This window comes from Condylura cristata, unplaced genomic scaffold (assembly GCF_000260355.1).
Source record: "Condylura cristata isolate star-nosed mole 26May11 unplaced genomic scaffold, ConCri1.0 scaffold00001, whole genome shotgun sequence".
Classification (NCBI taxonomy): domain Eukaryota; kingdom Metazoa; phylum Chordata; class Mammalia; order Eulipotyphla; family Talpidae; genus Condylura; species Condylura cristata.
In genome coordinates, this window is record NW_004567102.1 from 6019496 (window position 1) to 6045952 (window position 26457).

At 36.2% G+C, this 26457-nt stretch overlaps 1 protein-coding gene across 1 annotated transcript in view; it reads left to right on the top strand.

Annotated features, from left to right (window-relative positions):
• DNAH8 (dynein, axonemal, heavy chain 8) overlaps positions 1–26457 on the top strand; it is a 296367-nt gene that overhangs the window by 46757 nt on the left and 223153 nt on the right. The window contains exons 13-20 of the mRNA XM_004673443.2: positions 1271–1347; positions 3376–3475; positions 4790–4909; positions 6778–6913; positions 9232–9419; positions 13306–13386; positions 13802–13918; positions 14749–14868. Of these exons, the coding sequence (XP_004673500.1) occupies positions 1271–1347; positions 3376–3475; positions 4790–4909; positions 6778–6913; positions 9232–9419; positions 13306–13386; positions 13802–13918; positions 14749–14868 (939 nt within the window). The remainder of the gene's footprint in view (positions 1–1270; positions 1348–3375; positions 3476–4789; positions 4910–6777; positions 6914–9231; positions 9420–13305; positions 13387–13801; positions 13919–14748; positions 14869–26457) is intronic.

A 26457-nucleotide genomic window follows, 5' to 3' on the forward strand; every position in this document is an offset into this window, starting at 1 on the left:
AAGGAAGGTTGATGTAAAAATACTTAAAAAAACTAAATTATAAAAAAAATTAAATAACTTTAAATCCAGTTTTCCACCCAGCGAATGATCTCTTTGATGCAGAGTAACAGCAGCAGCAATTAAGAGAGATAAGGCTATATTCTGTCCACTTCCTGAGTCTGAAACCTGTACCTCAGAGATGAGGAAAATGATGTGTTTTATATATCTTTTCTTATTTATTTTTTTTTTTCAAAAAGATCCTTTAAAGATGACTCCGCCTGTAATCATAATCTGGGCAATATAAATAAGAAAGGTCCTAGAGTTCTAACAATGCTTTCTTTTTTGAAAGATATTAAGCTGTACTATACGGTCATATATTAGTTACCACCTTAGTGTTTAGTTAGTTGGGGTGAGTGGAGTTTCCTTCTCAGATGCTTCGGGAGTTACATCTTCATGGCAATGGGCGTTTGCGTGTATGTGTGTTTTTAAACTTACTGCTTACATTCTTTTTATGGTTCATTAAGAAAAACACCTTATCAAGGCTTTATTGTGGTTATAGGTACAAATTTTATATTTCAGAAAATTTAGAAGCCCTGAAAACTTTTTCATATTTTGAAAAGAGTGTTTTACTTTCCTTCCTTTCCCAGTGTTTAAGGGTGTGGTGTGATTCAGGAAACCACACCATTATCATTTATGAGTGAAAGTAATTTTGTTCACATAGAGTTGTTTTTGTTTCATTGTTTGGGTACCAGAAATTTAGACTTGATCTTGTGATAGGAGGGGCTTGGAAAAAAATGTTATCTGTTTCTTGTTCCTCTGTAACCTGCAAACAGGTTTCTGAGAATCACTGCTGAAAAATGACACAGTTTGTCCTGAATGTCTGCTGTGTCATTATATTTATCTATCAACATGCTTACAACTTTACAGAAATATGCTTGCAATGGAACATTCTTAAATTCTCCTAATCAGTAATATCTAATGAATAATGAGCAGTGAATGCATACCAAATATGTAATTTTAATTTTTTGCATAGTTAAAATAAAAAGGCAGTTGGAATTAATTTGAATAATATGTTTTATTTGAGCCAACATATTCAAAACATAATTTTAACAAGTCATCAGTATAAATTCATTAATGGGATATTTTAGTATCCAGTGCAGTTAGGGATGTTAAGATGGTATTTGTGTTTAAGACTATTTTGATTCTGTTGCTAAGTCACTAGTTACTGTTAAACAAAACTTATCTCTTATTTAAAGTCAAAAATCATTTAAATCTTAATATTTTACTTTAGGTCCAAATACAGGCATTTATGAACAGTACTTTTGGGAAAATCTTATCTTCTCAACAGGCTCTTCAGTTGCTTCAAAGGTATTTAAAATGCATTTGCAGGATAATTTTTAGGTAGGGTCATTTTAAATCTGAAAATACAATTTCAGTGGAGCTATCTCTGTAAACTTAAAAATTGATCATTGAGGCCCTCCCTGGTGCAGCGGGTTAGAGCACAGCACTAGGAAGCTTAAGCCACTTCCACATGAGTTCGATCCCCGCCTGCCCCGGAGGAGACCACATAGCGAGGCAGACCTCTCCTGACCCGCCCGCTGCTCCCCTCAGCAGTGTACTTCGTCAATCTGCCTGTTCTGCTCCCCACTCTGTCCCTGGTGAATCCTTTCACCCTCCGCATCTCTGGCTTGTACCCCAGTCCTGTATGAATAAATAAATAAATCTTTAAAAAAAAATTGATCATTGATAAATATTGTGATTTTTCAATTACTATTGTGGGGAAAAGATGTCCTGAACAAACTCCACAAACAGGTTTTGTGGGCCCCCAGACCAAAGAGACCCAAGACACCAAGGACTAAAAATCCCATGATGTCTTCACCTCCAAAGGGAGGATGCTGGGAAATGAGGGTGGGGTTAAGCAGCCATCTTGATGTGTCACCAGACAGGTGGGCCTTAAGGGGATTGGTTTTTCATCAGCTCTCACTGTGCTATTGGGGTCCCAGCTCAGAGGAACTGATAGGACATATTCACCAATTTATCTCTCTTTACTTCCTGTGTTACTCCTTTCTTCATTTCCTCCTTTTTATGAATAAACCCTTTATTAACCTTTTTCTGGTGCCTGCAGCCACTCTCATTATTAGTCTCTTTTAGGTGTGTGGGGTGGGGACCCACTGTCAGGCCAACCATTTCACATTGGGGTCAACCTGTAACATTACCATTAAATAGTCTGGTAAAAAATTTAAATATGGCATATTTCTTATTTTTTTTTCCTAGCAGAAAGTCATTCAATAAGGAAATTAAATTATTTAATTTAATAATTGAACAGTAACACATAATAAACTAGACACTCACATTTCCCAGGTAAAAATAGGGAGGTAGACACAGAAATACAGAGAGAAAAATCACTAAGAAATGGTGCCCACCATCTGCATAGTACTGTCACTAAAATTTTTATGTGCCTCCCCCTGCTATACTTTGTAATATGTTTCATGGGTGTTATTGGAGAGGAAACAAATAGTGCATAACTCAGTGTATTGGGTGGACTTCTAGAAGCGAAATTTTCTAAGAATAAATGCTTAAACTTTCCATTTGCCCTCCCAACTGCTTCTGCAGCTTCCTTCCCCACCCTATTCCTGACAGCAGTGCTTCCTTAAAGGGCAGAAACACCCAACATTAGAGGGATGGGCTGAACAAGAGGCCATTTCATTCCTACTTTGGAGGGAATAACTACCCAGGGACCCTGCTGGAATACCCCCTAGTGGGTTTGGGTTTGGGTCTGACTTTGCCCTATGCCTCATCTCTCTAATGATGAATTATACCAGGTGAGATCCTATCTCTCAAGATCCTCATAAGACTCAAACATAAAAATCATTTTGGTGAGTGACAGTACTATGAAGATGGTGGGCACCATTTCTTAGTGATTTTTCTCTCTGTATTTCTGTTTCTACCTCCCTATTTTTACCTGGAAAATGTGAGTGTCTAGTTTATTATCAGTGTTCATCACTTAGTCTCTAAGTGGAAGTGATATTTGGCGGATAAAATCATGACTGATTATAGTTATGTGGAATTATGTGAGCATTGATGTTGATGGAGTAACACTAATGTTCTCCCCTCCATTCTCTAAGTCAGCACCACACTCATCTGTCAATTTTCAGTTCAAATGCCACTTTCTCAGGAAAATCTTTTTTGACTGCCCACACTTGACTGTCACTCTTTTCTGAGATTAGCGTCCTCCATAAGATAACTATACACTCCCAAGAGGGCTGAACCACACCTATGTCCTTATGACTTCTCTAAGACACTGTGTGATCATTAGTTATCTAAGTGGATTTTTAGGACTGCAGCAAAATAGGCTGCTTATTTACTTTTTAACTTTTCACCTTTATTGACTTTCAGATTCCAGAAACTAAACATTCCTTGTCTTCAGTTGGAAATAACCCACACAATTGAGCGTATTCTTCATTTTTATGTGGCTGAGCTTGAAGCTACAAAGAAGGCAAGCATCATGTTTTTAAATAGAATAGTGCTTTAGTACAAAAATAAAAGTGTTCTGAAAGTATTTGCCACTATTATGTGCCAAGTTTTCCAAAGTGATCCGTCATTGTTGAGCACCTGTGAGGCTCCTCTCTTTACGTGGGAAGGTGCTGACAATGTGTCGCTTTGAATGACAGTCTGTACATATATGTATATACATGCATATGTATGACAGTGTGTGTGACAGTGTTTATATATATATGTATGACAGGGTGTATAATAGTGTATGACAGCTACATGTGGGTCCCTTTGCTCTAAAGAAGTATCTTTTGTAACAGCATTTACATGTGTATAGAAAAACCTGTTTTGGGTCCTCCCTGGTAGCTAAAAGGTTTAAAATGCGTTATTACAAGCTGCCGGAAACCACTTCAGTCTGAGTTCCATCCTGCCCCGAGGTGACCCACATGACGCAGCAGCCCTCTCCTGGCTCGCTTGCTGCTCCCCTCAGCAGTGTACTTCATCAATCTGCCTGTTCTGCTCCCCGCTCTGTCTCTGGTGAATCCTCTCATCCCCTGCACCTCTGACCTGTACTCCAGTTCTGTATGGATAAATAAATAAGATCTTTTAAAAAAAAAAATCACTAAAAAAAAAAAGAAAAACCTCTTTAAATTAATATATTTATGTGTAGAAATACAGGTCCTGGAGAATATTAAGGTACATGTAATGTAGAGCACATAATACTACATATACCCTCTTTTGAATATCTTCCTAACACCTGGCATAAAAGTCAGGAAAAATATATGTAATTGGAAATAATAATGGTTAAAAAGGAATTAGGTCCTCACTGGCGGTGCAGCTGGTTAAGGCGCAGCAGGTTTAAAGTGCAGTGGGTTAAAGTGCCAGCTTTTAAGCTGGTCTCAGCTACTTCAGTTCTGGTTGGATCCCCTACCTGGAGGTGACCCAGAGAGCAGCAGACCTCTCCTGTCTCACCTGCTGCTCCCCTCAGCAGTGTACTTTGTCAACGTGCCTGTTCTGCTCCCCACTCTGTCTCTGGTGAGTCATTTCACTGCCCCTGCACTTCTGACCTGTACCCCAGTTCTGTATGCATAAATAAATAAATCCTAAAAAAGGGGGGAAATTAAAGCTCATCTGTTGTAAACAGCACAGTTTTTGAAGCTCAGGTGATCATCTCATAAGTGCATTTGCATACTTACTACCTCCTATGCATATATAAGCAAGTGAATAGTGGTAAAATGTTAATGTAAATATAGCTGTGCATTTTTTGTTGTATTATTGTATTGACTTTCAAACATTAACACCAGCTCTTTAATTACAGCTTTATCATTCTCAAAAAGATGACCCCCCTCTTGCTCGCAACATGCCCCCTATAGCAGGAAAAATACTGTGGGTGAGGCAGCTCTATCGGCGGATAAGTGAGCCCATCAACTATTTCTTTGTAAGCTAATAGTTAAATTCACAGGATGTGGATTATGGTGGTTTTTAATGCACAAAATATACTTTACCCTGTAATATTTGTATCCAAAGTAGTGTTTAGAACCTATTCTTTTATCAGGCAAAGAACATTTAGTTTCTAAAGATGCTTGAAAGACAGCAAACCAATTTTTTCCTTTTGGGCAGCTAACCCTATTTAATTACATTTATCTCCAAGGAAATGAATCTTATAACTTCATGACTAACATAAGGCATTTTATAAAGGCTTTTAAAAATAATTGTTCTAATATAGAGCACTTTATAGACTTAAAAAAAAAAGTAATTGTGTTGAAAGTAAATGCCTAAAGCTGAAGCTTACCTCTTCTGTGAGCACAGTAAGTCCTCACTTACCATCACCAGTAGGTTCCTGGAAATTGCCACTTGAAATGAAATGATGTAAAGTGAAAGCAAGTCTTCATGTTGTTACATTCAACTTTTCTTATCAACAATATAAGGAAATGCATTGAATAAAACAACATCATTCAGGGACCTGCTGTGCTAGTGAAGGTGAAGATACATCAAAGACTGTCTACATGTTATAGTCCTCTATGCCTGATGGGCATGTAGGTTGAGGAATACTCGAGACCACCAATTTCTGTGTCTCTGGTTATCTGATTTCTGAAAAGTACCAGGATGCTCTTAGGCCCAGTTGGCATTCTGGAATTACTGGCTTATCTTCTCTTTGTTTTTTGTTTTGTTTGATTTTTTAGAGACAGAAGGGCAAAGAAACATGGGTTTGCCTGGCATTGTGTGCCTCACTATAGAACAAAATAACTAGGGAACACTAGTCTTGCAAGTAATGTTTTAATTTAATCATTACTAAATATTAAGCTCCCATTGTTTTGTTTTGTTTTGTTTTTGACTCCTGTTTTTCATTGGACTGTTCTCAATGTCAAAAAATAAATAGAAAAGCTGGCTTTAGATAAGATGTCAGGATGTAGTGACAAAACAGAGATTGTTCTGTTTTTGACATATATGAATCAACATTAGATCTGCCTGTTCTCCTCCCCAGTCTGTCTCTGATGAATCCTCTCACCCCTTGCACCTCTGGCCTCCACCCAGAGGAGTATATTGTATGTATAAATAAATATATCTTAAAAAAAAAAAAAAACCAACAACCAAAAATCCTAAAATTACAGCCTCCAGTTTTTACATAAAAAATGTTTGTTCTTTAGTGTATGTTTCTGTTTTCAGTGCTAGAATGGAGGAATTTTCCCTGACATTCACAGTTCAAAGGAAAAATCTCAATGTGTGTATGGTCCAGAAAAGTGGGGAGGGAATAAAGAATATAGTCTTTCAATGCCTGGGCCTGGCTATCAGGCTAGAGATCTTTCTCTTTCTTTTTTAAAATCTTTTCTTTCCTAGGCCTCCCTAGTGGCATAGGTTAAATCTCTGAAATAGCAAACTATAGCCAGCCACTGCAGCATGAGTTCTATCCTCTGCCGGGAAGCAGACCCACATGGTGCAGCAGACCTCTCCTGTCTCAGCAGTGGGTTTCAGTAGATCTGCCTGTTCTGCTCCCCACTCTGTCTCTGGTGAATCTTACCACCCACCTACCCGGGGACTTCTGGCCTGTACCCCAGTTCTTGTATGCATACTTAAATAAGATAAATCTTAAAACAAATCCTTTCTTTTTCCAATTTTCTCTTTCTACTAATAATGTTGCCCTATTTCTACCTAGCTTATATGGCCTTCCTCATCTCTTTTACTCTGAGGCAAAATCTAAGGGTAGAATGGGATGTCATTTTAAACATGAATAATGTTATGATGTAGACTTCCCAGCACTCAACATGCTTTTAAAAATAAATCTTTCTTTTTTTTCTTAACACACAGAAAAACTCAGATATTTTATCAAGTGCGGAAGGTAAAGCAGTCATTCGTCAGTATAACAAAATTTCCTACATTCTGGTGGAGTTTGAAGTGGTCTATCACACAGCATGGGTCAAAGAGATCTCGCAGTTACAGTACGGTGTGTATGAGCATGCAGGGTTGCTGCAGAGGGCTGTTAGGAAATGTGGAATGAGTTCACGGGCAATTATTTATATCCCTTTAATATAATCTTATGATGGTTAAGCTTCAGTTTGGGAATGGGACAGTTATTTCTTTACATTTTGACTGGTTTTATAAGTAAAAAATTACTTTGACTTTCAAGTTGATATACTTGGATTATGACTTCCCCCTGAAAAATGGTGGTTTCATCTTAGGTACAAAATCTTTTAGTTTGATGCGATCCCATTTGTTTAGTTTTGCTCTTTTCCCTTGCTGTTGGATTCAAGTCCTCAAATACATTCCTGAGATTGATGTTCAGGAATGCATCACTTAAGTTTTCTCTGTATTTTATGACTTCAGGTCTTGTGTCCAAGTCTTTAGTCCAATTTGCGTTATTTTTTTTTGTGTAGAGTTAAATAATGATCTAGCTTTTTTTGTTTTATATGAAATTTATTTTATGTGACTATCCAAGTTTCCTAATATCATTTGTAAGAGAGGATTTCCCAAATGAGGATTTTTAACACGATGGAGCATGTACTATTTGATTCTATAATACTTTATACTTTTCTACTTTTTTGCCTGTCCTGCTGCTTTTTCCTTTTATCTGAACATTTCAAAAACAAGTTCAACAGCCACCTGGTGCATAAAGCCTGTCCTTATTCTTCCTGACAGATAATAATGCCTTCCTCCTCTAGAGTTCTCCCGACACTTCATATGCAATTCCTTCTTGACATTTATGCTTCATAGATCTGTCTTATCTCCCCCACACATTCAAGGATACTCTGTTTCATCTTTGCACCCTTTAAACACAGACATAGTTAACGAGAAGTGCTAACCATGTGCTAGACTCTGTCTACGCACTTTACAGATATAATAACTTCCTTTAATCTTCATGGCAACCCTGTTGGAAACTGTTCTCGTTCCCATTTTATAAATGACAGAGCGGAAGTACCGAAAGGTTAAGCGACTTGCCTGACATCACACAGCCAGGAAGTGGTAGAACCTGAATGCAACATGGACTTGTGAACACAGTTTAGTGGGATTAATGGCTCTGGAAGGCATTTTCATATTGATGTGATAACATTTAATTCTATAGGAATTTGGAATAATAATTGGGCCAGATATTGGCCTCTTTTAGTTGGTTTCTCTATATAGATCCTCTGGTAATGATGCACATGGAATGAAACATTTGCTCAGTCCTGGAGTAGCTTCCTGGCTGTCATTTTTGGTGTCTTGTTGACCTTTATGACCTTTGGTGCAAGCTCAGTACATCCTTAACAAAGACATATTTAGTGACATGAATATTCAGAGGCAATTTTGGAATTTACATGGGAGGACAAATTATTTCCAAGGCTGTTCTCAAAAGATTCCAAATGAATTGGGTAAAATTTTTAGTTCAAATCCTCATGAAGCCAGTATCATTAAGAACCCTATCAAAACTAAATTTATCTGATGAGTAAAAGCCAACTAACTTAAAAGGGATATAGTGCCCATTTTATTTTACTAGAAGTTTGATGCAGCTGCATTCTAAAAAGTAATGTGAAACATGGGAGGTACATGTAAATTTCTCATCTTAGTAGTGTTTGTTAATATAAGATGTTATTCAAGCTTACACATACTAGTCTATAAGTGTGCTATTAGTATGCCTCTAGAAGTTATCATGCTAGGATAGCAAATAATATGAGACTACACTGCAAAAACTAGTCAAGATGATATGAAGTCATAATAAAAAGCATTTCTGAAAATACCTACTTATGTGAAAGATATCAGAGGTAGTACAGAAAAAAAATCTCCACAGTCTTAAGATTTCAGAATGTCAATGTCAATAAATATTTCTTACCAATACTGAGCATAGTCATCAGAAACTCAGGATAGAAATTTAATTCAGATAAATCTTCTTAAAGAAGCCAACTGGTTAGGGGTGGAAAAGGATTTGAAACCCATGAGGTGTGTTATATTCATAGTTGTGCACATCTCCCATTGCTCCCTGTGGGGGTCAAGTCATCATCTGTAAAGGTAAACTAACATTGTATTACAGCTCTCTTTCACCCTTTCAAAAAAGTATTGCAATTTGTAGCACAAATATGAGTCATTAGGGTCCATTTTTATCTCTCTGGATAGAGGTTTGGGCTTTGCAGACACGCCACATTCATCTCAGTTTTGAGCACGGATTGTGTATGTCATGCTGGCCCTTAGCATGCGGGACGTCCAGAGCTATAGAGGAAAGACAGTATAGAAACAGAGCTGGGAACAGAAACAAATCCAGAATAAGTAATATATACCATTCTTGATTCATAGCTTTACAAGCCACACTTTTTGTGCGACATCCAGAAACAGGGAAGTTGCTAGTTAATTTTGATCCTAAAATTTTGGAAGTTGTTCGGGAAACTAAGTGCATGATAAAAATGAAACTGGAAGTACCAGAACAAGCAAAGAGAATGCTAAAATTGGAAAGTAAATTGAAAGGAGACAAATTGTATTTGCAGGTAAGATCAATTATATTTTCTAATTAATTTTAAGTAGAGTTTTTTTTTTTTTTGTAAAAGAAAAACATATCCCTTCAGTTGAGCTGATGTGACGTGGAGGAGAAATTTGTTACTGTGATGATTTTTTTTCTTTCAGGTGTGTTGAAGTGTAGCAGAGGAATATGATTATACATTGTTATGGTTTGATGTTTATATACACTGTGAAACTATTCCTTCTATTAGGTTAACATATTCATCACACACACACAAACACACATACATGTATGTGAGTGTGTGTGTGTATATATATATGTATACATATATATTTAGAGAGAAGATGAATTCTACTCTCTTCAATTATATAATACAGAATTATTACCTACAACTACTATGTTATATATGTTCTATTGTCAAAACCTATTCAGCTTATAGCTGAAAGTGTATACCCTTTTACCAACCTCTCCTTATTTCCTCCACCCCCCAACCCTGGTAATTACCTTTCTATTCTATGTTTTTATGCATTTGGCATTTTTCAGATTCCACTTGTAAATGATATCATAATACTGATATTATGAATTCTCTGTCTGCCTTATTTCACTTAATATAATGTTTTGACTATTCATGTTTTTACAAATGGCAGGATTTCTTTTTAATCATGGCTGAATAATATCCCATATATAGTTATAGATAGATATGGGCATATAAGTAAATAGATGTAGATAGTTATATAGTTAGCTGTCTGTCTGTGTACCTCTATCTCTGGCTCTCTCTATACACACACATAAGTTGCTTCTCTCTCTTGCTAATATGAATAAGCAAGCATGGGAGTACAGATATCTCTTTGAGATCCTGTTTTCATTTCTTTTCATGTATTAGTTCAGTATCCTGAAATGGCAATGCTCAATCACATGGTAATCCTATTTTTAATTTTGTAAGGAAACGCCATACTGTTTTCCAGCATGATTACACCAATTTATATTCCCACCAACAGTGCAAAAATTTCCCTTTTCTCCTCATCCCTGCCAACACTTGTTATTCTTGCCCCTTTTATAGTAGCCATTCCAATAGGTACGAGATGGTATCATTGTATTTTTATTGATTCACATCTTTTTCAAACTGTATATGCATATTTAACTGTGTGTGACCCATATCTATATTCTGCATGTTGCTTTAACATTTAACATATATATCTTCCCCATGTCATTAAATATTTTCAGATGGCTGTGTAATGTATAATAATGGTTGTAAAATAATAGAGCTTGTAGATTTATGTTAATTCTCTAGTCTTTCAGTAGTGTGCTACTCAGTATCCATGTGTTAAATGGTTTCCCTGCTTTCTTTTGATAGTTGATCAAAAGATTTTGATAGATTTTTAATGTGATACTTTTGTGGTCTGAGAAGATATTAAATATAATTCTAATCTTCATAAACTTGTTGATATTTGTTTTGTGTCCTAGAAAGTAGGAGAATGTACCAGGCAACACTCAGACACCTTTCCTGATGCATGTTTGGGGTCTTCTTAGTTTGGTGGGGTCTCAAGGAAGATTGCAAGGCCTCTGTCAGTATCATCATAATAAATTTCCATTATCTCCAAGAGAAACCCCATTTTCCTCTAACTCTCCCCACAACTTCCCCAGGCAAATACTCCTATAAATGCCTCTGTGGATTTGCCCATTCTGGACATTTCATACAAACAGAGCCACATAATTTGTGGTCTTTGTTGACTGGCTTCTCAAACTAGCACAGTCTTTCCAGAGTTCACTCATAATGTTTCATGCATCAATACTTCATATACTTTTATGGTCAAACAGCATTGTCTTTTGGATATAAACCACATTTAGTTATCCAGCGATCAAATGATGGACAGTTGATTTCCTTCTACTTTTTGGCTATTATGAATAATGCTTCTGTGAAGTTTTGTATACTTTTTTTTTTTTTAAAAAAAGATTTATTTGTTTTTGCATAAAGAACTGGGGTACAGGTCAGAGGGGTAGGGGTGGTGAGAGGACTCACCAGAGATAGAGGGGGGAACAGAACAGGCCAGGTGACGAAGTACACGGCTGAGGAAGCGCGGGCAGGTAGGAGAGGTCTGCTGCGCCATGTGGTTCACCTTTGGGGCAGGGATCGAACTCATGCTGAAGTGGTTTTAGCTTCTTAGTGCTGTGCTTCAACCTGCTGCACCACTAGAGAGGGCCCAGTTTTGTATACTTTTTTGGGTTTATACAAAGGAGTAAATTTGCTGGATTTCAACAATTGGTAACTCTGTGTTTAACCTATTGAAGAACTACAGTGAAATTTTATTAGTTTATATTCCCACTAGAAGTATGTGAGGGTTGCAGCCTCTTCACATTCTTGCCAACATTTGCTACTATCTATTTCATTTAATGTCATTGGGATGTGATGTGGTATTTCATTGTAATTCTGACTTGCATTTTCCTCATGGCTAATGATATGTAGCACACTTTCATGGTATATTGGTCATTATAGATTGTCTCAATCTATTCATCAATTTTACTAAAATGTCAAGAGTTTTTCCAGACACACAAATGATTCACTAACACCAAAAATTGCATTAGTAACCTTAGCATCTCTTGAGCAGTTTTAGTTTTTGTCTGTCTTCAGGTATTTTAAAAATTTCTTTAGTTTCCTCATTAACCCAACTTATGTTGTGTTAATGTCCTTCAGTAGTATATTGTATGTTGGTTAGTCTCCACATCCTAGAGACTTATCCTGCTTTTTGTGTGTGCTCAGTTTCTAATTTGATATTATGGTGATAAGGGAAGATACTTGATATGATTTCAATCTTTATGAATTTATTAACACTTGCTTTATACATTATAGATGCAAATCCCTTATCATATATATGCTTGCAAATACTTTTCTTCTGTTCTGTGGGTTGTCTTTTCATTTTCTTCATAGTATCCTTTGAAGCACAAATATCTTTAATTTTGAGAAATCCAATTTATCTACTTTCTTTTTGTTCCTTGTGCTTTTATAAGAACTTCACTTGCTTAACCCAAGGTCTCAAAGATTTATGTGTATGCTTTCCTCCAAGTTTAATAGTTTTAGCCTTTGCCAAAATAGAATTTAATTAGTATTTAAAAAAAAATCTCAGAGGAACATTGTTATTTTAGAATTTTTTGCTTTAGCATCAAAAACCCTAGGCTTTTGTACTGCCTAGTTATGACTTTAGAGGGTTGAGTGTCAAGGTGCTATTATAAATTCAGGTTGCTATCTCTTATTGAATATAAAGGATTTTAGTTAGTATTAAATGATATTGTGAAAGTCAAATTTTGTGAACTGCCAGGAATACATAAAAAGCTAAACTATAACAGAAAAGGAAGAAAGAAATTAACAACTCATCAACTACTAAGATAACATTCAAGCATTTTAATATTATTTATTTGGGGAGGAATTAACTTGTATCCACTGCTCCCATCACAGTGTGCAATAAGTTTCCAAATCATCAAAAATTTACCATTATATTTCATGTCCTAAAAATGATCTAAAAGAAAAAAGAAAAGCTTATTAATTCTGACTATGTAAATTTACTTGGATTCAAGCACACAAGTGTGGCGTCAGTGATAAGTGTGTTTTAATATGTCAGGAGGAACAGAAAGGGCAAAAGATAACTATCCAAATTATTGAAAATGACATGAAGATAAGTAAGAAGTATGGAAAATGAAAATATAGAAAGCTCCACTGAGTTGTTGCTTTAAGGGATGCTTAAAGGTAATTGATAGGTGAGGGGAAAACACAGTAAACTACTCTAAATGTGAATGATCAGCCTCTATCTTTTCAGGACTATGAGGAAACAGGGATAATAAAACCTTCTTCAGATGAGTTAAAATGTGACTGTTACTTTAAAATTAATTAAAGTAAAATATGCCATTTGAACTTTTTATAGGGTCTTCTGCAGTATTATGATGAGTTGTGTCAGGAAGTGCCTTCTGTGTTTGTCAATCTGATGTCCCCTCAAATGAAAAAGGTTGGTAATGCTGAACATTTATATTGATTTTCTTGTTACTTAAAATTAGATTCTGGTTCTATAGATTATAGATTTTTGAAAATCTTTTCTTACCTAGAAATCTATTCTTACCTAAACCTTCTGTCTTCCTAGATCAATGTTATGGCTTTATTTGTGCTACAGAATGATTTCTTGTCTAAGTTCTGCTGCCTTTGAAAAACAACTAAATCTCAGTAATGAGTGCTTTCTAAGAATCCATGACTGTTTCATGGACAGCCAAAGATGATTAAAACGACAAAGTCACCTTTAATAAGTTTCATGGAGGAGAAGCATAAAGAGTAGTAACTTGCAAGATTGTCAGGAAATAAAGGAAATCCTTTTTTATATATGCAGATGCTGTTATTGGTGAAAACCATTCTATTTTTATGTTTTCTAGGTGGAATCTGTGTTGAGACAGGGACTCACAATCTTAACATGGTCATCTTTAACACTAGAAAGCTTCTTTCAAGAAGTGGACTCAGTTTTGGATATGTTCAATCAACTTTTAAAGAAGGTATGTTACAAAAAATATTTAAAGCTACATACGTTAATACTTAAACTATAGGAATAATTGGTCATTTATGAACACCATTTAAAGGGTCGGAAGTTTAATTAAAACATCCATTAAGTTAAAAAAAAATGCTTTATGTTTCTTTTTATTTAGGGAACTTTTTATTTAGGGTTGCCTTGTTTTTTGTCCCTGAATTATCTTACCTTTGATGTATTCATCGGATGGTCGATTCCACAATCTAAACTTCACTAAAAGGAAACTTGCACTCTCTATATATTGGTGCAACTATCTAAAAAGGGAATGATTATATACCTTGAAAGATGGCAAAGTGGGATGCTCCAATATTGATATTGATGCATCTAAAGTTAACTAGATAATGCAATGACATCTAACTAGAGACAGTCCATTGATTTCTGCCACGTTTGTACCAAAGAATGTGTGTATCTTTTACATATGTGATTTTCTGTCTGTGGTGGCATGTGGTGTCATATCCAGTACTCAGAGACTTGGGAGTCAGATATCTCTGCCTTCAACTAGATGTGTGCTTCTCCCCAGATTACTTTCCTTCTCTGAGTTTTGGTTCCTTTAGCTGTAGAACTGAAATTAGTAGTGACTCATGTGCTGAATGGAGGATTGAAGGAGATAAATCTTTGATGTTATAGCACATATTACTGCTCAATAAAACTAGTTCCGTCTCAAGCTTTCTTTGCAGTTACTCCACCAAATATACATAGAGCAAGTTTCCAAATTTAGTTGTCTAAATTAATTTATAACTCAAGTATACATTTGGATAAAAGTAGAGTTTTCTTCCATATATTTCTTTTTGTTGGTAGATCAGTGACTTGTGTGAAATGCACATTGATACGGTTCTAAAGGAGATAGCCAAAACCGTTTTAATTTCCCTGCCCGAGCAAGGTGCCACCGTAGTAGAAGATATGTTGACTCTCAATGAGGTACGCATTTATTTATTTATTACATCTTAATGGTAGAAATACTGGCATATAAATTGAAAATATAAATTTTTGAGCTAAAGAAATATGTGTCAGCAGTATTTAGCTATCCTAATCCTTGGACATCCTCATTTTCAAAATCGTATAAATCTTCAGCATCTCAAGCCTCTGGCCCTATCCCAGACATCATCTTATTACTGTCCTCACCTATGTCCCTGGGGTTCTCAGTAGTTCACCACTCTTCTTTCTCTGTCATGCTCCCAAAGCAATGGCATCTATTCTTATGGCTTCAACTCTCCCTTCCCTTCCTTTCCTTTCAAGTAACCCAGAAACAGAACTGTCACCTGGACTCCTTTCCCCGCCCATTTCCTAAATACAGGCAGTCTTACGGTTGAGTTAGGCTTTTTGCCTCTTACATTTTGTTTGCATTGTCCCTTCTTTTCCATACTCACCACCCTTTAGTAGGCCAGCCTCTTAAAGGTCACTCTGAGGTTAGGGAGCCATATTGGGATCTAACCATCTCTCTGCCTCCATATTTGTCCTCATACCACTCCACAGCTTCAGTTCTTCCATGGCAGTAGCACTTACTTGATCCCTACAGGATAAAACATCACCTCTTTAGCATCATCCTATGTTGAAATTATCCTCCATGGGATTTGAAAGCACAAAGACATGAACCCTGTCGAAGCATTCTTAAAGCCTGGCATATACACGACTTCTCTCAACAGTCTAACTTTATGTCTTGAAATGAATTACTTCTTGCTTGCCTTCTGCTAATTCCAATCTGTGGGTTTGGGTTACCTTGCTAGTGTCTTTTTCAAGACACGTAAGGCTGGTTCCTTCATAAGGTCTACTTTGTGTGCCTTTGTGTGTCTTTGACCTTCTTTGTATGGAAATGCAGCTTGTTTTTCCCAGGATACCAATTCTTGTTTTTAGGGACCAAGGTGGCTGGCAGCATCTTCCCTCAGGAGTATGTAGCCTTGGGTCAGATCCCAATATGCCATTTTTGCATTCTGTTCTTTGGTGCATGAAAGTTTTCATCGATTTCACCTTTGTGGTTATTTTTTCTTTTATCATTATTAAGCTTTTGTTCTTTAAGATTATTTTGTATATTAATATCACTCAAGTTTTTTTGGTTGCTATTTTACGTATATATTTTTCTTATTCTGCTATTTTTAACCTTTTTGGGTTCTCTGATTTTAGCATTTTCTCTTGTAAAGAACATTAAATTGGAGTTTAATTTTAACTTATTCTGGAAAAAATCTACTTTTTAAACTGGTAATTTTAGTCTATTTACATTTATTCTAATTCTCAACATAGTTGGATATACTTTTGCTCTCTACCTTCTTGGTTTGTTTTTTCTACTTAACTGATTTACGTAACTATTTCTAGGAATTTGTTTTTATTCTTTTCCAACTATGTGTGAATGTGTGTGTGTGTGTGAATAAAATGTTGTTCCTTTCTTGTGTTTTTTATTCTGTTTTTATGAAGACATTTAGATATATTTTATAACAATTTCTTTATCTGAATTGACTGGAGTGCCTAATTCTGATCTTTGCTGTTTTCTCTAACTCTTGCTCAAGGTGACTTATTTCTTCATGTTCTTAGTATTCTAGGTTGTGAATCATGCACACATATCCATTTGATTGAAAACCTGTACATTTTTGTTTGCTACTATGTGGTGTCCAGGAACTTTACCAACTTGAGTTAACTTGATATCATTTTCTCCAAGTATGGAATTTCCCAAACTACAAGGTGGTATAAACTCTCAAGACTTAAACCTTTGTGAAAAAAAGCTAGCAGTTGCAGAATACCAAAGGAGGGTTAGTTCTCTGCCCCAGGCCACCAAGATAGCTGACCTTACTTTTATTTACCCTTTCCTTGAGAGTTTAGCCACTAATTTGCCTGAAGATAGGTGAGGAAGGTCTCAGCTCCAGTCTCTTACCCTTGTGAGGGCCCCCAGGCTTTATTTGGTATTTGTTTGTGGAAAAAATAAAAGTCCCCATAAAAGTTGGGGCTTCCAGTTACTTTTCATTTTAGGCCATTGTTCTTTTATAAAAATCAAGATATATTGTTTATACAGTAAAGTGTGCAGGTGAAAAGTGTACCATTCAGTGAATGTTGATTATATATGTACATCTCGTCATTGTCTCCAACATAAAGATAGGAAACACTTTGCTCAACACAGGTGATTGCACCATGCTCCACTCCAGCCAATAACTACCACCGTCTCCAGACTGCTTACCGTTTTAGCTTCAATCTCTAGATAGTTGATAGATGCTTGTTTTTGACGTTCATATACATGAAATCTTCAAGCACCTGTTCTTTTTATCTGACTTACTTTGCCCACTGTTATGTCTGTGAGATTTATCTCTGTAGTTAGGTGTCCTTCATTTTTACTATGTACTACATGTATCCCATGGCATGAATTGACTAATTTGTTTTTCCATTCTACTATTGGGCATTTGGATCACCTAGCTTTTGAGTTTACACAAAGTATTCTTATATGTGTTTCTCTATGGACCTCAGCATTCCTTTTGGTGGGTTTACACTGAGGAGCAAAATTCCCGGGTTATCGGTGGTCATCTTAGAGTTGATCTGTTTGAATAATGTTCTTTACAGATTTGAATGTTGAATTTGACTGATGTGTCTCTCACATTTCATTTATCATTCTCCCCTCTTTTTTTGCTTACAAGATTTTTATTGCAGTCAGTTATATATCACATAAAAATGGACCATTTAACAATCTTTTAAATTTAATTTTTAATAATTGACGTTTTTATTGTAATATAATTGATATATAACTTTTGTTTTAGGTTTGTAGTACATATATGGATATAAATGATAATCTAAGGAGTGGTGTTCTGTATACTCATAATATTGTATAGTGATTGCCACTACCTATTTCCAGAACTTTCTCATTATCCCACATTCTGTACTATTAAACAGTTGCCCACACAACTCTCCCTCAGTCCCTGGTAATCTATACTTTACTTTCTGTCTCCCGAATTTACCTAATGCAAATAGAATCAGATAATATTTGTTCCTTTGTGTCTGACCTATTTTACTTAACATAGTATTTCAAGGTTCCAGATTATACCATATGTCAGAATTTTGTTCTTTTTAGTAACTGAGTAATACTTTTTAAAAAGATGCCACATTTTGCCTGTCATCTTAGAATTGTCACCTATTGATAGATATTGGGGTTGTTTAACTTATTTAACTTTTGAGTTATGTTACTGTGGACATTGGTGAGTAATTATCTGTTTGAGTCTCTGCTTTTAATTCTGTCGAGATACACCCATATAGAATTGCTGGATCATATGGTTTAACTTTTTGAGGAGCCCTGAGCTTTTCCAATGGTGGTTCCATTTGCATTCCCAACAGCAACACACCAGGATTCCAGTTTACTTTACTTTTTTTAAATGAAAAAATTCTTAATAGCTATTTTATGGGTATGAAGCAATATCTTGTTGTGGATTTAATTTACATTTCATTAGTTAATACTGATACTTTTTTCATGTATTTTTTGGTCATTTGTACATTTTCTTTGGAGAAATGTCTATTCAAGTCCTTTGCATAGACAAAAATTCTTTGCTACTTTCTTTCTAATGCTTTTTTATTTTAAAGAAATGATATCATTTGTCCTGTAGAATTTTCTGTGTTTTGTTTTTCCATCTAGACTTTGCTGTTCATATTTGAGCAATGTAATTTAATTTGTTATCATATCCTTTAATCCCTGAATTTCCTGTAAATTTTAATTAGATATGAAAACTTGATTTAGACTAGGTTTAATTTCATTTTCTTTTTCTGGCAGAATAGTCCAGAATAGTTCACAAGTATTTTCTATTGCATCACATCAGGAGGCACATGACATCAGGTTGTTTCCCTTTTAGTAATATTAAGATTGATCTATGGGCTCAGATGTAACCAGCTTTATCAACCATTACAAAGTTTCCCACAAACATTTTACCTAAAGGTTTTAGCAGCATGTGATTATTTTTGCCTAGAGTCATTCTTTTTTGGATATTTCAAAATGTTGATTTTCTAATTATAGCATTTATGGACGAAATACCTCTATATAGAAGAAATTTCCCTCGTTAACTAGTTGGCCTCTCTGAAAGCATTTTCCAGAAAAGTCAGCCTCAATGCTTCAATTTTCCTTTCATATACCAGTTTTCAGCACTTATTAGTTGGTTCACTAACAACTTCTAAATTGACCATTCAGTTTTAAATTATTTAAATATCCGTATGAATTCATCGATTGACTAAATCAGTTTTCAGCACTTATTAGTTGGTTCACTAACAACTTCTAAATTGACCATTCAGTTTTAAATTATTTAAATATCCTTATGAATTCATCGATTGACTAAATCAGTGCATTGTAGTCATTCTTTTTGAGGTTTAAATTTTCCCATCTTCATCCAGTGGAATCCTTCAGGCTAATGACTATGTTTTTGATATGATTCTACACTTGGTCTTCACCAAAAGACTGAGAAGCAACACTGATATGATTCTAGTAGTCTTTGAAAGCTTCCTAGCTTTCTGGAATTGTAGGGTATCTTAAGTTCATCTTGTGCATTTCCTGCACTAGCTATGGGTCTCCCGTTTCTCATCAGTCCTTGTTTCCGTTCCATGTTATCAATGAAAAATGGCATTTGAAAGATTCACAATTTGAGTGCTAGGAAAAGTGCTCAACTTTGATTTTTCATTGTTCTGCATCTCTAAGTAATATACTTGTGGTACAATTTCTTGAGTTGGCCAATTTATACATTATTTCTTCCTACTTTTGTGGGTGGGACATTTAGCGCTTTGATCCTGTCCTCTGTTACTCCTCTTTTGTCATCTTAATGTAGTTGTAATTATTTTATTTATTTTAAAAAATTTATGTATTTATGCATACAAGAATTGGGGTATAGACCAGAGTTGTGGGCGTGAAGGGGTTGGTAAGAGGATTCACCAGAGACAGAATGGGGAGTAGAACAGGCAGTGAAATGTGTGTGCCTAGATTTCTTACCCCTGGTATTTATAGCTGTGTGCTTTTCCATGAGTATTTGGGATGATTCAGTCCAGCAAGGGTCAAAAGTAAGGGTTCCTGCAGGTGTTCTTTGACCAGGGCTCAAGTATTCAGAGGGAGTTGGGAACTGTGTGTGGGACAGTACCAGTCATGATTCAGCAGGTGAGATACCTCAGGAGTCACTACGCTGGTACACCATGGTTATCTCTGGGCCGAAGGCACCAGGGGAGGAAATGTTGCTTTCAGAACCCAGAAGAATCTGGCATCATATGGAAGAAGGTGGATCAATCTGTGAAGGTACAGGTTTTCCAGCAAGGAAGGTGTGATAAAGAAATACCTCACTCTCTCTTCTAGCTTCTGCTGGTACTTCCCATAGGTCAAAACCAACCAGTAGCCAGGGATTAAGGGACCCCCACAAACCAGCTTCCCCTTACACAGAGAAGGGCAAGGAAGAGTCAACAATATGCTAGAGAATCACCGGCACCTGGTGACCTTGAAAGACTTGGAAGGGATTATTTCTAGTTTTCTAAATTAAGGAAATGTGAATCATTTTCACCATCAGAGCTCTTGCTACATTGTCAGCTGCTGCTGCATCCACCTTTTCCAGCCTCTAGCTTCCAACCTCTTTTCAAAATCTAGGTCTTCCCGATGGATTCTGCATCTCATACCTTCTTACAGTCTTGGAAAGCCTACTTCACAGTCTTCCTCCTTGCTGTCTTCAAGTTTGTCTTCTCCATTGGACATCTCTGACCAGCAGCCCAACATGCACTTTTCATTTTAATTCCTAATAAAACAGATTCTCCCCACACTGCCCTGCACTGCTAGTAACAACTAAACTTCTGCAAATTATCACACACATTGCCTTCACTTTCCATCTCTCATTTCCCATCTCATATTTTCTTTCCAAAGTTTCTGGCTCAAATTATTTCTAGTACTAACTATTATTTTAATGACTTTATTGAGTTATAATTCATATACCAGATAATTCAGCTTTTTGAAAGTATGCAACCCACTGTTTTTAATATATTCAGAGTTATGCAATCCTAACCATAGTCAATTTTGGAATATTGACTATCTCAAGTGAAATCAATCATTAGCAGCCATTTCCCACTTGCTCTCAACTTTTCCAGAGGTAGGAAACCACTGATCTGTTTCTGCCTCTATAGTGTCACCTATATTCTAAATACTCCATATAAAATGAATCATACAATATTCACTTTTTTGTGTGTACAGTGTTTAAAGATCATCTATTTGCCTAGGTTGAGGACTTTATTTCTTTTTATTGTATTGTATGTATCTATCACACTTTAGTTATCTATCCATCTATTGATAGACACTTAGACTGTTTACAACTTTGGCCATTATGAATAATGCTACTGTGAACATACATGTACACACATTTTCAAGGATGCATTTTCATTTCTCATAGGCATTTATAGGAGCTGATCATATGTTAACTCCATAATTAAACTTTTGAAGACCTGTTTTCTAAAGCAGCTGCATTATTTTACATTTCACCAGCATTATACAATGCTGTAGTTCCAATTTCTCCATATCCTTGCCAACACTTACTGCTTTTTTTTTTTTTTAAGATTTATGTATTTATGCATACAGGAGCTGGGCTAAAGGCCAGAGGTGCAGAGGGTGAGAGTATTCACCAGAGACAGAGTGGGGAGAAGAATAGGTAGATCTACTGAAACACACTGTTGAAGGGGAATAGCGGGGAAGACAGGAGAGGTCTGCTGTGCCATGTGGGTCACCTCCCTGGCTGGGGATGGAACTTGTGCTGCAGTGGCTGCAGATAGCTTCATAGTGCTGCACTTTAACCCCAAGGGCGCCTCCAGGGAGGGCCCTGTCTGTCATTTTGATTATAAACTTTCTAGTGGCTATGAAGTGGTACCTCCTTGTGGTTTAGATTTGCATTTAATAATGATCAGTGATGTTGAGTCTTTTTAATGACTGGCAACCATCTTTCAGCTATCTATTCATATCTCTTGCTCATTTTTAAATTGGAGTTTTTGTCTTTATTTTGGAATGGAAATTGTCCTTTGTATGTTCTAGATACTGCTGCCTTATCAGACCTATGATTTATGACTTTTTCCCTTTCCATAAGTTGTTTTTTCACTTTCTTGATGAGGTTCTTTGAACATCAAAAATTTAAAATTTTCATGATGTCTAGTTTATCTATTTTTTCTTTTCTTTCTCTCTGCTTCTGGTGTTCTGTCTTTACAGGTATCCTAACTGCATCATCCAAAATTGTGATGTTCCATGCCTATATTTCTTTGAAGAGTTTTACAGTTTTATCTCTTGATTTAATTTAATTATGATCCATTTTGAGTTGATTTATGTATATGGTATAAGAAAAGGAATCCAGTTTAATTCTTTCACAAGTGGATATTCAGTTTTCCAGCACCAGTTGTTGAATCATAATAACTTTGTTATTATGTGGTATTGGAAACATACAGAATTTATATGACCTCCTCTTATTTATTCCCCAGGGAATATTTTTTTTAAAGATTATGTTAATTTGATGAGGTTTTCAGAGATGTCAGGGGAGTGCTGAGATAAACATGTGTGTTTTAACTATCATGTTCAACTAATAGTGTCTGGATCTTTTTTGGAGGGATTTCAAAACAAGTAGGAAGGGATTGTATTATAAATACATGTATCATATCTGCCTTAATTAGAGGGGTGTATAGACTTGTTTCACAATCATTTTCCTTGCTAGACTGAGTGGCTCAGTCACTATTGTCATTCTAATGTTTAACATTATGTTAAATCAAAAGGGGTGAAGTGAATGAATGGTGGAGCAAGGTCAAAAGAATTGGTTAAGGTGGAGAAGGTTAGAGAATGTCTTGGGTGAGAGAAGCAACACCATCTGTGAGACTGGGAAGAGATTAGGATGAATTCAGATACAGGAGTAACTGAAATGTTACAAATGGGAGTGACAAACTTAGAAGCATCTCTCTGGACTATTAGTCAATACAGGAACACATGTACATGGAGGAAATGGGGATGCCCAAGGCTTTTCTGAAGGAGCCTTTACCTAGACTTGTTCAGGTTCCTTTTTACAAGTGCTTTGGAAAGCACAGGTTGGCTGCTTCCATTTATATTTCTCTGCCCTAAAATGCTCTGACATTGTGGACATGCAAAAGACCCATTCAATTTTGTAAACCAGTTTCCTTTTCTGAAAAAAACTTGTTTTCAACTCTTCCCTAAAGTCTTTGCTATTAGAGAAGTTCAGAAAGTACAATTAGAAACAGATAAAGTGGGTTTCAAACCCCTATTCTTACCACCCACTATGTGATGTTGGGCTACTTTTTTCTTATTCTTTCTGAACTCAGTTTTCTCATCTGTGAAATGGACATAATAATGCTTTTTTTTTTTTGGTTTGTTTTTTAGTTCAAAAAGTACTTTTATGTGTGAATGGTATTAAATAAAAAAGACACCACACACAAATGCAGATATAAGAAAAAGTCTGGCTTTGGCCCTCCCTGGTGGCAAAATGGGTTAAGGTGGAGCACTGCAAGATAGCCACAGCCACTTCAGTGTGAGTTCAATCCCCAGTCCTGGAGATGACCCACATGGTGCATCAGACCTCTCCCGACCCACCTGCTGCTCCCCTCAGCAGTGTGCTTCAGTCAGTTTGCCTGTTCTGCTCCCCACTCTGTCTCTGGTGAATCCTCTCACCACCCCTGCACCTCTAGCCTGCACCCCAGTTCTGTATGCATAAATATATCAATCTTTAAAAAAAAGAAAAATTTCTGGCTTTATGAGGGTGTCAATATAATCCGTAAAAAATTATTTTTGATGACACGAAGAGAAGTGTTAGTAGAGTGAGAGGATTTTTTTTGAACAGCAGATGCAGAGTGAAGTCCTTTCCCCTTGCCTGCCAAATGCTCCCACACTTGTCATCAGTGAATGCAATTACATTTTTTTTAAAAAACAATACAGAAGAGACTTTTGGTCATCAGTGAGGGCTATTTTTTTTCTTCACTTGAATACCCGAAGAGGTTGCAATTTGATTAAGATAATACACATAACTCTTCAGTTGTTCCTGGCATTCAATACCATCCTTTGCTAAAAACCTGGTATCTTTTGAATCTTTATGCAATATTTTGCAGCGTTCTTTCTTAAAACCACTTTTCATTTTCAACTTTTGACTCAGCTTTCTATTTTTTAAAACTTTTTTTTATTGAGATGATTTTGGTTTATCACACTTACTATGCTTTAGGGGTTCACACCTATTTAGACGTATGCTAACACACCATGCCCACCGCCATCTCTCACTTTACTCCCTGCCTGTACCTTTCCTTCTGGTAACCTCAAAACGACAGTTAAATTTTTAGAAATTGTTTATGTCTGCTCTTTTATTTTTTATATTCTACAAAAGATATATAAATGAAGTAATTTAATATTTGTCTTTCTCTTTCTAATTTTGCTTAGTGTAATCCTGTTCGGTTCTATGTGTGTATGATGTATGACAAGATTTCATCTTTATTTTTTTAAAACTAGATGGATAGTATTCCATTATGTATATATAACATACTTTAATCCTTTAGATTTTTTCCATAGCTTGATTATTGTAAAGAGTGTGCAATAAACAAAGGAGTGGATATATTCCTTCTAATTAGCATTTTGCATTCTTTGTGTAGATACCTAGGAGTAGAATTCCTGCATTGTACAATAGTCTTTAGGGTTTTCTACATATATTATCATGTCTGCAAATAATACTAGTTTTGCTCCTTTTCCAATTTGGATTCCTTTCATATCTTTCTTTTACTTTATTGCTCTATCTAGGACTTCTAATACTATGTTGATCTGTAATGATCATTGTGGGCATCCATGACTTATACCTTATGTTCAAGAAAAAGCTTTTATAGTTTCCCCCATTAGTGTGATGTCAGCTGTGCATTTGGTGTCTAAATAGTCTTTATTATGTTGAAGAATACTTCTTTTGTCCTGATTTATTGGAAGTTATTTTTTAGTCACATATAGATGTTTTATGTAGTCAAATGAAGAGCTGAATCAGTGACCTTGAAGTTAACAACATTAAAGGGCCAAGTGGAAGGAGAGAAATGGGATATAAACAAATGAAGCACTTTGAGAATAAATCTTTCATAGCTTTCTCTAGAACTCTTGATTTTACTTATTGAACTTTTAACATCTTGAATCTGTTACTTTCTTATCTGAAACTTGAATTTCTTCCTTCTTTTTGTTGATTTTATTTCTGAGCTCATTTTTTCCCCTTGAATGTTGTCATATTTCTTCGTTAGCTTTTCTGAATTCATTTATATTTCTATGACATGCCTATCTGAATTTTCTTATATCTTTTTGCATTTCTTTATTATAGTAGCTTTCAACTCTATCTGATAGAGAAATGTAATCTTTCATTTCTTTGAGGTGAGGTACTAGAGGTTTGTTTTTAAAAGTATCTGTAGCATTAACTTGGAGGGTTGAAATAATTTTACTTTTCTTACAGGTAGCATGTGGTTTTAAAAATTAATGAATTAATTTGCATTTGCTGCTTCTGAGGATACTCAAACCTGCAAGTGGGGAGGTGGGACTGAAGGGGAAGGTTTTAGAAGGGTTTAGCTGTTAGAGCTTGTTGGGGTGCTGGCTTATGCTGTGGCACCAATGATATTCCTCATCTGTGGGATTCAGGACAAGAAACTTAGTGTATTCATGAGGTAAGCCTCTGTCCCAGGGATGGGAAAGTGGAGTGCAGCTCAGAGCACTTACTCTGCTCTTATCTTTGTTGGGGATCTGACCTGCATGGAGCAGCTTATCCCCTCTGCATGACTTTCCCCTCATTCAAGGGAGTATACCTCCATGCTGTCTCTGATTCCATCTCTGTACAGACCCCAGTTGAGCTGACAGCCCTACTGTCTGTCTCTCCTACCTCATAAGGCACTCTCCAGGCTTCTTTCTCCACTTAACTCCTGTTCAGAGAAGCTTGAATCTCTTCAGTGTCACCTTTGTTGAAGCCTGCATTGGTTTCTGATGTCCAGGAAGTTAGCAGTGGGACACTCTCTGGATGCAGTTCCCTTCTGATTAGGTGTTAGATATTACTCTTGGGAGGGAAACCAGGAACCTATTCTGTCACCACTGTTGAGACTTCCACTCACCTTTAGGAAGGGAGATGACCTGTATAGGAGGATACCCATAAATTCACCCAGATACTGCTGCCTCCATGACTGCTCCTACAGCAGGATGCTGATTCTTTCATGTGAGCGCCAAAGCCAGCAGACACTGGGTATTGCCATGGCCTCTGCACCACCTCTGTGCTGCACCACAGTGGCATCTGCAGGTGTCCTTTGCTGCCACTTCTGCCATGTCTGCCCTGCCTCCAGCCTCTTCTCCTTTCACACCTATGAATGTGATCATAGGTCTCTATGTGTGGTTGAATCAGAGAATAATCCAAGATTTTGACTTCTTCTTTCTCCTTCTTTTCTTTGCAGCTGTGCCTGTAGCCATGGACAGTTTTGAGTCTGAAACATGCTATTGGCAACTATCCTTGCTACTTTCAAGTGGCATTAAATTCTAGTTTTATGCAATAAAGTCATGCTAATAAT